This window comes from Muscardinus avellanarius (assembly GCF_963383645.1).
Source record: "Muscardinus avellanarius genome assembly, chromosome: X".
NCBI lineage: Eukaryota > Metazoa > Chordata > Mammalia > Rodentia > Gliridae > Muscardinus > Muscardinus avellanarius.
The window spans coordinates 13,865,438-13,881,283 of NC_137792.1; the positions used below are offsets into that span (position 1 = coordinate 13,865,438).

A 15,846-nucleotide genomic window follows, 5' to 3' on the forward strand; every position below is an offset into this window, starting at 1 on the left:
GCTGGCTTCCAACCTGCACAATCCTCCTGTCTCCGAGGCCTCCCAAGCACAGGGATTATAAAAGTGCACCACCATTCCTGGCTTTATTTATTTTTAATACGGTCTCACTAAGTTGCGGAGGGCTTCACTAAGTAGCTGAGGCTGTCCGTGAACCCAGATCCTCCTGTCTCAGCCTTCCAAGTACTTGGATTACAAGCGTGCACCACCATGCCTGGCTCCCAGTACTATTTTTTATTCTTTATTTTGAAACAGGGTCTAAGTTGCGAAGGGCCTCACTAAATACCTGAGGCTGGCCACGAACCTGCAATCATCCTGTCTCAGCATCCCAAGTACTGGGATTACAAGCATGCACCACACTGACCAGCATTAGGAATTTACATTTCTAACTAGTTCCCAGGTGCTGCCTGTATTGGGACCACATTGTGAAAGCTACTGGTTAAAGGAAAGGCTGAACATGAGAAGAAAAGGAAAGTTCAGTAACATTAGAAAAAGAGTATTAATAAATATCAGAACTGCATACTGAGCTGGGCATGGTGATGCACGCTTGTAATCCCAGCATTCAGGAGGCTACAGAGGATCGTGGTTTGAAGACAGCCTCAGCTACTTAGTGAGGCCCTCTGCAACTTAGTGAGACCTGGTTTCAAAATAAATAAAAAATGGGGCAGGTGGTATAGCTCAGAGGTCAAATGCCCCTGAGTTCCATCCCCAGAGCTAAAAAAAAAAGAAAGAAAGAAAAGAAAAGAAAAAGAACTGCATACTGTAACTCCTGCCAAGTTTTGATTCTGTGGCTTATCGTCTGATGACGAGAGGATGGGGAAAGGACAAGGCAAATTCTTATCCCTAGAAGCTGGGTGTGGTGGCGCACGCTTGTAATCCCAGCATTTGGGAGGCTGAGACAGGAAAAGTACAGTTCATGGACAGCCTCAGCTACTTAGTGAGACCCTTTGCAACTCAGTGAGACCCTGTTTCAAAATAAAGAATAAAAAATATAGGGCTGGGGGTGTAGCTTGGAGGTAGAATGCCCTGGGTTCTATCCCCAGTACTGAAAAAAAAAAAAAAGGAAAAAAAAGAAAGAAGGAAATCTTATTCCTAGAATATCTTCTACGGGGTGGAGCTTACTGGAAGGAAGGGACAGGGGTCTTATCCTTAACCCCTTGGGCTCTGGCTCTAGCTGAGTAATGTCCTCTAGCAGGACATGACCCAGACACTTAACCAGACAGCAGTCTCTGGCAGGCAGGCGGGAGCCGAGGGCTATGCGTTTTCCACTATTATTCTGTGTCAAGGGGTGACATTGCAGGGACAAGGCCCTGAGGTCCTTGGCAGGACTCTGTAGAGAGCTTTTCGCTCTACAAACAGATGTCTACCTCCAGCCAGGAAGCCAAGTAGTCAGCATAGCACCTTGCCAGCCAAAACCCCTGAGAGTGGCTAGCCTTCCTGAGTAAGGTTTCTTTTTAGGTTCAGAAATGTCTTGTTTTAGAGCTAACTTGGTGGTTTTGTTAGCTATCAAGCAATGGTTAACTGTTTAGCATGAGGAACACGGAGCTGCTTTCTTCAAATCTCATCTTCCAGGACAACTAGCCAGGAAGCTACACTTGCAAATGACGAGTGGGTTATCTGGCCAGGCTGAGTGTGACAAATCCCTAAGCTACACTTGGGTCTCCTGGGGCCATGAGGGTGAGAGCAGGTGGCAGAGGAAGGCTTCTGCTTCCTTAGGTTGCTATACAACCTTGAGAAGCCTACCTCAGCCCAGCCCCGCCCTGCCATGCCCAGGGAGAAGAGAAAAGCAAGCTCAGCTTGTCTTTATGCTGACAAGGAACAGGCAGCATTTCCTTTCCCCCCTCACAGTAGGTATGCAAGAAAGCACAGAAGCAAGTAGAAAATCATGCAGAAGTGAAACCACTGAAGATTTAGCTGCAGCAGGACCAACCATCTGGTACTGTATCCCCTCATAGGTAAGGAGGAGGGGTCTGACTGCGTAATTTAACCTGCCTCCAACACTAATGTTCTATAAATGAAAATTATACACAGAGACTGCCTCAAAAGTGGACCCCTGTGACACTGTAGGATGTGTCGGAGCACGGGAAGCACCTAACTGAGCACTTCAGTTAGCGTGCCTACTTAGTGCTCCTTCCTGGAAGCAGCAATAAGCTTTCTCCTGAATCAGCAATTCTGCAGGATGTCAAAAATCAAAATAGAGAAGCCTGGAAGGAAGGGGACAAGCTCTAAGTCATCAAAGAATGGAGGATGGGAAAAAACAAGGGAGTCCAGTGACTCATGATAAATACACAGGCTGAGAAAGGAGAACTCTGTCCTAAGTTACTGAAACAGCCTCTCACAATATGGCTTCTATCATCTCTTCTGGGTAGCTCCCTCTTGACTTTGCTTCAGCAGAGGCCAGCTGAAGAAAGAACCTCACATTTCTTTGTTTTGTGTATGGGGTACTAGAAATTGAGCCCAGTGGTATTCTACCTCTGAGCTGTACCGCAAGCCCTATTTTTTTTTATCTTTTATTTGGCAACAGAGTCTCACTAAACTGAAGAGGACCTCATTAAGTTGCTGAGGCTGGTCTTGAACCTGTGATCCTCCTGTTTTAACTTCCCAAGAACTGGGATTACAAGTGTGCATCACTGCATCTGGCTGGAACCTCACATTTCTGAGCTCGCTCTGTGTTAGGTGCTTTGCTGGGCACTTTCACAAAAGTGGCCTCCTTCAATTCCTGTAACAATCTGAGGCTGAGAAGACAGAAGTAGAGGGGATATGTAATTTGTTCCTGGCTACCAGCTGCTTAGTGATAGAGCTGGGACTTGAACTAGGAGAAAGATAAAGCCATAGAAATCAGACTGCAGCCAACAATGGTGTGCCATGGCTAGGAGCATTGTTTAGACCTTCATTTACTAAGAAAAATAAATTGCCATTAATGGGTACTTCCTTGAAAAAGATGGGACTATATGTGTTTCTGGACATGATTATATGTCTTTAATTTAGAAAGAAGAAAGGAAGCTGGGTGTGGGGGGTGCATGCTTGGGAGACTGAGATAGGAGGATCAGAGGTTCGTGGCAAGACTCAGCAACTTAGACCATGCTTCGAAATAAAAAATAAAGGAGCCGGGCACACAATAAAAAATAAAGGAGCTGGGCGTGGTGGCGCACACTTATAATCCCAGTACTTGGGAGGATCAGCTAATTAGTGAGGCCCTCTGCAACTTAGTGAAAACGTCTTTCAAAATAAAGAATAAAAAAGAGGGCTGAAGGTATAGCTCAGAGGTAGAATTTCCCTGGGTTCAATCTCCAGTACCAAACACACACACACACACACACACACACACACACACACACACACACACAGAATACAAAAATAAAAAGGGCTAGGGGTAGAGCTTGGGGTTAGAATGCCCCTGGGTTCAATCCCCAGTACCACAAAAAGAAGAAAGGATCCTGGCATGGTGGTGCATGACTGTAATCCCAGTACTTGGGAGACTGAGGCAGAAGGATTGCAGGTCTAAGGCCAGCCTCAGCAACTTAGGGAACCCCTGTTTCAAAATTAAAAAAAATAAAAGTAAAAGTCAGGCATGGTAGTGCATACTTGTAATCCCAGTATTGGGAGGCTGAGACAGGAGTATGACAGGTTCAAAGCCAGCCTCAGCCTGAGGCTTTTATCAACTTAGTGAGATCCTGTTTCCAAATAAAACAAACAAACAAAAAAACAGGTCTGGGTGTATAGCCCAGAGGTAAAAGGCCCCTGAATTTTATCCCCAGTACCACAAAAAAAAAAAAAAGCAAAAACAACACCAGGCATGGCAACGTTTTCCTGGAATCCCAGTACTTGGGAGGCTGAGAGAGGAGTATCGTAGGTTCAGCACCAGCTTCAGGTACTTAGTGAGAACCTCCACAATTTAGTGAGACCCTGTTTCAAAATAAAGAATAAAAAATAGGGATGCGGGTGTAGCTCAAAGGTAGAATGCTTCTGGGTTCCATCCCCAGTACTGCAAAATAAATAAGTAAATAATTAAAAAGGACTTAGGGTGTAGCTTGGAGGTAGAATGCCCCTAGGGTTCAATCCCTAGTTCCAGAAACAAAACAAAAAACAAAAAAACCTCAAAGGGATAAACACACACACACACACACACACACACACACACACACACACGGTGATAAACAACCAAACATTTAAATATTTTAAATGCTAAATTTATACAAAGGTTTTTGTATCTTATAGTGTTGGAAGTTAACAAACTGCTATACTGCTCATATTAAAAGATGAGTCATTATACCTTATGAATAAAAAATGAGCATCACCTGATACAAGGCTATGATTACATCCTTAAAATACACTTGTTAAGAAAATCTATAACATAAATATGCTTTCTAAATAAGTTTAGTAATAAAGTACTTTGGAGATAATTGCCTTCTATTTCTTTTTTAAAAGGTAACTGGAAAGTAAGGATGACTAAAGCGAGGAACTACATTAAACTTTAAATCTGCTAACATCTTTGCATTTGAAGGTAGACTAAATTCCCAGCATTGAATCTCAGGATCATTTTATTCTCAACCCTCACAACTCACACACTGGCTCTGTGTCAGCCATGGAAGCATGGGCTTCCCCTAGCTGTAACCTTCAGGTCTCTATTACCCATAATCCAAATCCCTTGTGAGTCTTAATTTAGAGTCAGAAAGGTTATGCCTGGAACAGACCTTGGGGAACACCAAATTCACCCCTCAAGGCAGATACAAGCAAATCAAGGCCCAGAGAAGCCAGCCTGCTTGCCCAAGGTCAGGCAGCAAAGCCGCACCTGTGTTGAATGGCTAACCCTGTTTGTTCTTGCGCCAGTGGTGCTTCCACTAGATCACTGCGTCAGGATGCTGAAAGATCCGATGATCTGATATTAATTCTCTGAACGAATGGGGAGCCACTGCAATAAGGTGCAGGATCAGCTTCTCTTGTACCCGAGCTGAGGAGGACGCCCAGACATCACCAAGTGAGCTGGTGAGCTGGATTGGGTGAGAGACTCCTGAGACCTCACCTCCTCCTCCCGGAGCTTCTGTTTCCTCTTCTCTTCTACAGCAGCCCTTTTCTGGTCCTCCCGCTGCCGTTGTTCTTCCAGTTTTCTCCATCGCTCTTCAACCTGCTTTTCATACTGGAGCTTGGCTCTTTTCTGTTTCTCCAGAATTTGCTGCTCCCGGGCAGCTGGGGAATGAAAGCAGAAGAGATGTCATTCCTAGAGCATCCTATGAAGACTAAAGACCTAGAACACAGAGGCAAGAGTGGAGACCCAAAGAGTCTAGTAGAAAGCCAGGCATGGTGGCGCACACTTGTAATCCCAGCATTCAGGAGGCTGAGACCTGAGGATCGTGGTTCACGGACAGCCTCAGCTACTTAGTGAGGCCCTCCACAACTTAGTAAGACCCTGTTTCAAAATAAAGAATAAAAATAGGGCAGGGGGTGTAGTTTGGAGGTCAGATGCCCTTGGTTCCATCCCCAGACCAGCAAAAACAAACAAAAAAAAAGTCTAGTAGAATCGTACGATGCAGTGATTGAGATCAAGGGTCCTGGCACCTCTGTCACTAGTGGGGCGACTGATGCTGGGCATCTTAACTGTGATAAAGTCAGAGAAGGATTCCCTGCATTGCCCAAGAGGAAGCCAAGCAAGAAGAAACTGAAAGCTCCACATTTGTCTCACCTCAATGGGGAAATGATAATCTGTCTACCTCCTAGCACCTTGTACTGACTGTTATGGTTTTAATCAGGAATGTCCCCCAAAACCTCATACGTTAGGCAACACAGCAAGGTTCAGAGGTAGGACATAACTGGAGGAGGTGGGTCATTGGGGGCCGTGGCGTCAAGGACTATATCTATCCCCGGCTACTTTTCGTCTCTCTCTGTGCTTACTGGCTTTCTGCCACCATAATACTTCTTCCCTGGAGCTGCCTTGGAGTTGGCTGGCCATGAACCACACCTCTGAAACTATGAGCTAAATAAACCTCTCCTCCTCTAAATTGTTTTTGTCTATATTTTGGTTTTAGAAATGAAAAAAAAAAAACCTGACCAACACACTGTTTACAGACTCAGGAAATAAGGCAGCTTTTCTCAACCAAGGCACCTAGTTCTAATAGAGAATGAATTAAGTGCTGATTTTTCAATTCTCCTGAGGATGATAAGGATGACCCTTCTAGATATCCAGAACAGGAGCTGAGGGAGTGCATATAACAGGCACCTAAGGGCACCAGGACTTTCCTACATTTCTTTCTTTGCCATAATGTCTGCAGCCCCCAAGCTCAGTGTACAGGCCACAGTGGAGGTTCAGTGTTTGCTAAATAAGTGAACTGTTCGGAGAATTAATTTCAGTATTTGCGAACATGCCAGTTGCTGTGTGGGTTACCCCCAATTCTTTATGTTCATTTAGCAGTTGTTCTAATTCTCTTCCAAATTATTCGTGTGTGTGTGTGTGTGTGTGTGGTGTGTATGTATCTTTCTTTTCCTTTTTTTGGTACTAGAGACTGAGGCCAGGGGTGCTCTACCACTGAAGCCCTTTTTTGTGTGGCACTGGGGATTGAACCCAAGAGCATTCTACTTATGTTATCACACACTGGCTTCAAACCTCTGATCTTTCTGTCTCTGACTCCGTATTGGGATTACAAGTATGTACCGCTGCACCTGGTTTCGCTCACAGATTTCTAAGGACCTTTAGGAAAAACACTATACCACATCTCTACTTCCCTAGGCCTAAATAGTCAAAGTGTGCAACTTACCAAGACATTTTTCTCTTTCTTCTCGTCTCTCTTTGGCTAGTCTTTGTCTCTCATCTGACTTTAAAAATCCATCCATACCTGCAAGAGAGAAAACATGAGATTTTCAGTTCTTAACTCTTTCCTTATCTGCTGAATGCTAGAGGCAGCTAGGCAAACACCCTGGATCTGGCCACACACACGTCATCTATTGCTATCACTTCATCTGAAGCAGAGCTGGTCTCCTACTCCCCTGAAGGGGGGAGTAGCTATGGCTTCCACATACATCTGCCAAGCTAAGCTGTCGTGACACTGACACCAACCTGTTGAGGACAGATAACTTTCCCTAATCTTCTGTCCCTAGACCTGACTCTGGAGAGGCCCGGCTGTGTTCAGACCAACTCACTGGGCCTCCTCCAGCCTAACCCTTAGGGCTAAGGCAGGACAATCTGGGAAAGAGGAAAAGTGAAAAACTCCATGTGATTTTTATATCAATGATTACAGATAGTAAACATTTTATTTTCTGAAAGGAGCCAATGGCTAAGAGACACATAAGTGCTCCTCAGGAGAGCACTGTGAAATCCTATTCAAGTTTGATTTCAGTTCTGCCAAGTTTCCTTTGATGTCAATCTTAGCATCTTAGAATCCTAAAGAAAAAGATAAATATAATGTACTCCCTTTCATCATTCAAACATATACAACAAATATGATGGAACAAACCCCAACTCCTTCCAAAATTCTAGGAAATATCTCTAGAACTCTATATCTCCACCCAACTCATACAGGATCCTAAAATTAAAGATTAAATGAATCTTTGTAGTTGTTTTAAAATTAATTTACTTCACTCGTTTCTATTGATTGTTCATGAGTATTAGCCACATAATGACTTTCAGTTATACAGTACTGGAGATTAAACCCAGGGGTACTCTACTTCTAAACTATACCCCCAGCCCTTTTTATTTTGGGAAAGAGTCTCGCTATATTGTCCAGGCTGGCCTTGAACTTGTCCTGCTTTAGCATCCAGAATTGTTGGGATCACAAATATCTGTCACCAAGTCCAGCCTACATAACCCTTAAGCAGTATATTGTTCTGGAGAAACTGGCATTAGTGCTAATACGACCACATTCATGTTCCCAGTGCCAGGGCCTTTTCTGAGAGCATCACACTGACTTCACAGTAGGCCTTGCTGCCATAGCAACCTGTGTTCCTTTGAGGGAGGTTATTGCTGTCTGATGTCTAGAAGAGGGGCCTAAAGAGCCTAAGCCTGGACTGCAGTGGAGGCAGTAGAGATGCGGATGGGTGGTAACACGACAAACAATGGATTGCCATGATTCCCTAGCTAAGTCTTGTTTTGCAGGCTGAATTATGAATCCAGAATATAAAATTCAAGAAAGAAGTACCAGAAAATCAACCCTAAGACTGCCACTTTCAATGTTTGTGTTTAGTCAATTCTTAATTATGAGGCTACTAACAATATGAATGCTATCACTAAGTTTTTTGAAGGTCTGGGGATGGAACCCAGGGGCATTCCTGTCCTATTTTTATTCTTTATTTTGAAACAGAGACTCACTAAGTTGTGGAGGGCCTCACTAAGTAGCTGAGGCTGTCCACGAACCACGATCCTCCAGTTTCAGCCTCCCAAATGCTGGGATTACAAGCATGTGCCACCACGCCCGGCTTGGTATCACTAATTTAAGGGCTCAACTCAGCTCATTTTAGGACTCCAAAATATGACTTTAAATTCTCTTTCCAATTCGTCCTCATCACTGCCCTTTCTCTCCTCTGGCTTACATCAGCCCTTCTCCCACCCAGCCTCCACTGCCTGTCTAAATCACACCCATCTTCAAGACCCCTGATCCTCCAGATCATAATGCTGGTGCTCCCAGTACGTGGAGCCCTTATTTCATCTTCCTTTCCTGCAGAGATCTCTCTGTATAATATGGTGGGCTCCAGAGCCATGCGTGGCTAACCTATCTCTGGGTCTGCCGAGTTCTAGCCACCATTCCCCACCTGGTGATGCTGAGGTATACATCTAATGCTCCAAAGGGAGGCAAGAAGTCATTGACAGGGAGATAAAGTGATTTTTTTCTTTAAACTCTTTCAGGTCCTAGTCTACTTAAAGTTTCATTAATAAGAATCCATTCAGGCACACACTTGTAATCTCAGTACTTGGGAGGTGGACACAGGAGGATTGTAGGTTCGCAGCCAACCTCAGTTACTTAGGCCCTCCGCAACTTAGTGAGACCCTGTTTCAAAATAAAAAATAAGGTTGGGGTGCAGCTGGGAGATAGAATGCCCCTGGATTCCATCCCCAGTACCAAGAAAGAAGGAAGGAAGGAAGGAAGGAAGGAAGGACAGACAGACAGGCAGGCAGGCAAGAAAGATAGAAAAAAATGTTTCATGTAAAAAGCTACAAAGAAAAGCGCCCACGCCATGTGTGCGCACGTGGGTGCTACTGGGGATTAAACCCAGGGGCATTCTACTACTGATCCACACCCTGCAGCCCTTTTTATTTTTTGCTTCAAAACAGAGTCTCACTGAGTTGTTCGAGACTGGCTTTGAATCTGTGATCCTCCTGTCTTGGCTTCCCAAGTACTTGGGATTACAGGCATGTACCACCACACCTGGCTCTACGCCATCCTCTTGATGTTAATAGGCTTGCTCCAGGGCTAATGTAAGCCTGAGAACTGCTGCAAGTGTTCTTTTAAGCAGAAAAAAGAGGCAAGCACAGCGGAAACTACTCGTGTCACCTTGAGACTTCACAAATCAGTCTGCTTATTTCATGGACATGAATGACTTTAGGCTGCCCCCTTGTGGGTATATGTAAGAGTCACACCTTCAAATCTTTTCCTTTCCAGAGAAGTCTTTATTATCATGCTCACAGTCATTACCACCAGTATCACAATAATAGGAGGTGACAATCAAGCAGTTACTATGGAACAAGTACACGGCGTGGGTTTATTGGGCCTACCCATTCTATTGATAACAGAGGCACTATTATCATGAACCTCGCCTTAGAGGTACAGAGACGGGCACAGAAGTTAATCAACTGTCCCAGGATACACTGTCAGAATTGGAGAAGGTAGGTGCCAATGCAAGAACCTGACTTTAAGATTCAGTCCTAATTAAAGGAGGAAACTGATTCAGTGATGCACACAGGGAACAAATCCCACCCTGATCCCAAGAATGAGCCTGCAAGCATGGAGAACATAAGTGTTAAGTCTAACTCACTAGAGAAGTATGAAATGGGCAAGAATGTGAGCCAACTACTGGCCCAGCTGGGCACACATGTGATGATGGCCAAAGCAGGCAAATTATTTGCTTCCTTCTCAAACTGATGTTTTGGAAATGTTTGCCCAGTAATGTTTTAGAGGTTGATGCTGTGTGGAGAATGGGGGTGGCCAGAGGGCTCAGCTTTGCCACACTAAAGAGGCTAGAGTGACTTGAACAGAACAATGCAGATAAACTGGAATATGTACTGTCCATGTTGCAACCACAAGCCACACATAGCTATGTGTGTACGGAGGGGTATGAAGGATTGAACTCAGGGGGATGATGATGATGATGATGATGTACTGGGATTGAACCCAGTGGCGTTCTACCTCCAAGCTATACCTCTAGCTCTTTTTGTTTTGAAACAGGGTCTTGCTACACTGCTGAGGCTGGCTGCAAACCTGTGATCCTCCTGTCTCAGCCTCCCAAGTAGGACTACAGGTATGCATCACCACACCCAGCAGCATATGACTATTTATTTATTTATTTTGGTGGTACTGGGGTTCCTGGAAGCCCTTCTACCTCTGGGCTACACTCCAAGACCTATTTTATATTTTTATTTGGAAACAGGGTCTCTTAAGCCAGCGCAGCTGGCTTTGAACCTGCGTGATCCTCCTGTCTCCGCCTCCCAAGCGTGGGGATTACAAGCGTGCACCACCACGCCCGGCTGAACCCAGGAGCATTCTTCCACTCAGCTACACAAAAGCCCATTTAAATTGTCTTTGTTTTGAAATGTAGAAAAGTTACCATGCACTGGACTCCTGCGATACTCCTTCCTCAGCCTCCCAACTACTAGGAACACAGGCTTGGAGCACCGTTTCTGGTCTCTCTGCAGTATTTCTTATAACTCCGTGTAAATCAACAACGATTTCAAAACATTAATTATAAGGAAGACAAACAAACATGATTCAACTGTGAAGCCCTGGGAGGGACCCAAAGACAAAGCGGGAGGAGGGGGCACTCGAGCTGAGGGAGCCTACCTAGGAGAAGGAAAAGGGTGCTTATGTCAGGACTACCCCTTCCCTGTGCTATTAATGCTGCTCAGGGCAACAGCATTCAGGCAGATCTGTACCTCTGAAATGGAGACCTTTTTCTCCATTTAATTTCTTTACAGAAAATTTAAAAAAAGGGATACAGAACAGCCAATTATTTTATGTTAACAGAACAATATAAAATCTCATATTGGCTTGCCTTTGTCTGGAATAACTTCCTGTTATCCTTTCGCTACAGCAACACATTATTTTAAAAACTATTTTTACAATGAATTTGTTTAGCCTGAAGCACTCTTATGCTAGAATATTAATGAGCTGATACCAGTCAATTATTCATGGTACTGGTAAGAATCATTACTGAAATACTGAGCTTTAAGGGAAACCAGCTGTATGTGACTTTTTTTTTTTTTTTTTTTTTGCAGATGTGGGGATGGAACCCAGGGGCATTTGACCTCCGGGCTACACCCCCTCCCCTATTTTTTATTCTTTGTTTTGAAACAGGGTCTCACTGAGTTGCAAAAGGCTTTGCTAAGTAGCTGAGGATGTCCATGAACTGCGATCCTCCAGTCTCAGCCTCCCGAATGCTGGGATTACAAGCGTGCGCCACCACGTCCAGCTTGTATTTGACTTTTATAAATTATTTGCAGTAAAATTTTTCCATGGTACTAGGTAATGAAGTCAGGGATCTTCTTCTCCTCCTTCCTCTTTTTTTATAGTACTGAGAGTGGAACCCAGGGGCTTTTCTACCTCCGGGCTATACTCCCAGACATATTTTTTTATACTTTATTTGGAAACAGCATCTTATTAAGTTTTTGAGAGCCTCAGTAAGTAGCTGAGGCTGGCTTCAAACCTGTGCAATCCTCCTGTGTCAACCTCCCAAGCGCTGGGATTACAAGTGTGCACCACCATGCCTGGCTGTTCTACTTCTAAGTTATACCTGTAGCTCTTTTTATTTTTGTGTGGTACTGGGGATTGAGCCCAGGGCCATTCTACCTCTGAACTACATCTCTAGCCCTTTTTTATGTTTTTGTTTGGAAACAGGGTCTCACTAGGTTGCTGAGAGTCTTGCTATGTTGCTGATGCTGTCCTTAAACCTGCAATTCTCCCGTCTCAGCCTCCCAAATACTGGGGTTACAGGCATGCACTACCATGACTGACTTTAATTTTTAATTTTTAATTTTTGGTGATATTGGGGATGGAACCCAGGGGCCTTCTACCTCCAGGCTACACTCCCAGACCTATTTTATAATTTATTTGGAAACAGGGTCTCTTAAGCTAGCTGAGGCTGGCTTCGAACCTGCGCAATCCTCCTGTCTCAGTCTCCCAAGCGTGTGGATTACAAGCATGCACCACCACACCCGGCTTTATTTTTAATTTTGAAATAGCATCTCACTAAATTGCTGAGGCTGGCCTTAAACCTGTGATCCCCCTATTTGAGCCTCCCAAGTACTGGGATTACAGGTTAAGTAAATTTTAAAATAACCTTTCCAATCACATGCAACTACAATGTCCAGAAAAAATAAAGAAAGCCAGAGTGAAGGGCTCATCCACCAGTAAGTCCAATGAGAGCCACTTACCTCCTCGGAGCGGGAGGTAATTCCTCCAGGAGTGGCCAAGTGCCCTCCACTCTTTATAACCACGTGGGCACTGACTCTTTCCTACCTCAGTGGTGACTCTGGTTTGTACTGGGATAATTTGTTTAAGCACATGGAGACCAGACACTTCATCTCAACTTTGGTTATGTGGTGCAATCACCTAGTGAACTCTAAGACAGATAGATATAAATGGATTCTGGTCCAGTTATTCTCAGATGTAGCATAGGCTTTGGTGCTTTGAAAGGTCCCCACAGAATGTGAATACAGAACAGGCCTAAGAACTGTCCTAGCCAATGCTCCCTGAACTGAAATGCACATGAGAGCCACCTGGAGAACTTATGATAATAGACTGCTGGAGGTCACAACCCATCCCCCACCCCCACTTCTGCTGGAGCAGGTCCAGGGTAAGACAGTCTGCCTTTCTAACAAGGTCCCAGTGAGGCCAGTGCCATTGGCCTAGTGTCCATAACTTGAGATCTGCTAGACTATGTTGATTCTAGAGGGCAAGATCCTGTGACTCCACTCTATATGTCCAAAGCCCAGCAGACTGTCCTCAAACATGTCTGCAAAAGAAGTGATTGGCCATCTGCCCACTTTCAGCATTTACTTGTGCTAAGGTTCTTTTGGTGGTACTGGGGTTCCCAAACCCTTCTACCTCCAGGCTACACTCCCAGACCTATTTTATACTTTTATTTGAAAACGGTCTCATAAGCCTGCGCCATCCTTTTTTCTCCACCTCCAAAGCATGGGGATTACAAGTGTGCGCCACCGGGCCTGGCCTGTGCTAAGGTTCTTAACTGTCCCACATGCTACCTTCTGGGTCTGTTCATTGGACTCTTGCGCTCTAAATTCTTGTCTTATCTCTAAATCCCCAGCACCTTGCAGATGGGAGGTACTCAGTGTCGCTTAATAAACAGGCCATGAAGAATATGTCCCACTGATAGAAATCAACCTCTTTGTACAGCATTTTAACCTTGTATCAGAAGCATCTACAAAAACAACCAACATCTTTTTGGTGATATTGGGAATTGAACTCAGGGGTGTTCTACCACTAAGCTACATCCCCAGCCCTTTTTATTTATTTCAAGACAGGGTCTCACTAAGTTACCTGTGATCCTTTTGTCTCATCCTCCAGAGCACTGAGATTTTAAGTGTGCAACACCAAACCTGGCTACAACCAAAACTTTTTTTTTTTGGTGGTACTGGGGTTCCTGGAAGCCCTTCTACCTCCGGGCTACACTCCCAGACCTATTTTTGCATTTTTATTTGGAAACAGGGTCTCCTAAGCCAGCGCGCGGGGCTAGCTTCGAACCTGCGCGATCCTCCTGTCTCTGCCTCCCAAGCGCGGGGATTACAAGCGTGCGCCACCATGACCGGCTAACCAAAACATTTTAAACCATCTTTGTATCCACTGTCTCGCTAAAGTTGTAGAAGGAAAACAAAGGTAAAGAAAGGCAGCTTCCTCTACTTCTCCCCACAGCCTAAAAAACACAACACACACACAATAAAAACAAAAAAAGGAGGAATGAATATTTCCTCTAAATTTCACCAACTGTTCATCTCTCACAGATCTTTCCCCCTTTTACTTCACATTGGGGGTCCTTCTCTCCTTTGAAGTTCTCAAGCATAACTGCCAGAGGCCCTCTCTCACCGCGCCCCACCCCCTTCCATTCCACAACTGAGGATATAAGTTTTTATTTTTGGTGTTGGGAATAGGACCCAGTGCCTCATGCATGGGAAACATTCACTGTACCACTGAGCTACACGCCCAGGTAGGATATAAGTTTCTTAAGGATGGTACCTGTATCCTGTTTCTTCTTGAAATTCTCACAGGGCCTAGCACAGTATTTTATACATAGTAAGTGTTGATAAATGCTCTCGAGTTCATCAAGGGGAAGCAGTAATATATACTGAGCACCTACTGTATACCAGGTCCAGCATAGGTATTAAGATGTTTCCATACGCCACACATGTGGTAAATACCTGAAATCCCAACTATTCAAGAGGCTGAGGCAAGTTTAAGGCCAGCATGGGTGACATAGAAAGACCCTATCTCAAAGTAAATTAAAAAATTTAACCTACCATGTGTGAGGCACTAGGTTCAGTGCCACAAAGATAAACATGTTTCCTCATACCTACAATCCTATGACAGCACCAGGAGAAGAATGGCCACTCCCATGGCCTCCACATGACCCAAACTTCTCATCTGTTTTTTTTTTTTTTTTTTTTTTTGGTGCTGGGGATTGAACCCAGAGGCATTTTACCTCCATGCTACACTTCCAGCCTGATATTTTAATTTCTTATTTTAAAACAGAGTGTCACTAGGTTGGTGAGAGCCTTGCTAAGTTACTGAGGCTGGCTTTAAACCTGCAATCCTCCTGTCTTGGCCTCCCAAGTACTGGGAATACAAGTGTGTACCATCGAACCAGGCTCACTTAAATATATGAAGCTTCAGTTCCTATATTTAAAAGGGGATGATAGGACTATCATAGAACACTGGCTCTGAGGACTCACCCTTTTGGAACATACTGCTCTGTTGTCACCATGCTATGAGAAGGCCAAGCCACAGATCTTGTGGGAAATGCTGGTGTGGGAAAGTTGGAGCAAACAGCCAATGACAACTGTCCTAGCCCAGCCACCACTACCATCTTAGGAGGGACTGCAAGTGAGAACCACTTGGCTGAACCTAAGCAACGCATAGAACCTTGAGAAAGGTGGCATAGCACAGCACTGAGTTTGGGGTAGTCAGTTACACAGCAGCCGAATCACAAGGCTAGTCAACTGACCAACTGCAAGCAAAGCATCCTCACTTTCTGTGCATTGATCTCACTAGAGCCAGTTTCCACAGTCCCACCTGCTTATGGATGCTGGTTCTCAGCCAGTGTGTTTTGTGGGAAACTATTCTAAATATTGGCTTAAGGATTTATAGCTTCTTGCTTGCTTTAGCAGAAGACTGCCTTTCTTGAGGGAACTGAAGACAGGGATCTCTTCTGAAGACATGCCCCTTCACTAAGCTATTTCTTCCTGTTTCAGTATACCTTTTGCTTTCTTTGCTTAAGGGTGGAAGACCACCATGCCAAGGAGAGAGGTGAAGAAAGCAACCTCTACAGACTCTTGCATAAATGCCAGATAACAACTTATCTTCTAAAGAATTCCTAACCTAACCTAATGCTCTATTCCTTAGCCAGAGACAATGATTTAATGACCCAGCCTTAATTCTGTAAAACTGTAATAAAAGGAAGAGCTGAGGTTTTTTGTGGCAC

General features: G+C 44.4%; 1 protein-coding gene across 1 annotated transcript in view; it reads right to left on the minus strand.

Moving 5' to 3' along the window:
- MAP7D2 (MAP7 domain containing 2) overlaps positions 1–6,824 on the minus strand; it is a gene marked incomplete at its 3' end in the record, with an annotated part of 57,879 nt that extends 51,055 nt beyond the window's left edge. The window contains 2 exon segments of the mRNA XM_080718280.1: positions 5,021–5,184; positions 6,747–6,824. Coding sequence (XP_080574406.1) covers positions 5,021–5,184; positions 6,747–6,822 — 240 coding nt within the window. The 5' untranslated portion in view covers positions 6,823–6,824.
- Between the last annotated feature and the right edge of the window lie 9,022 nt (positions 6,825–15,846).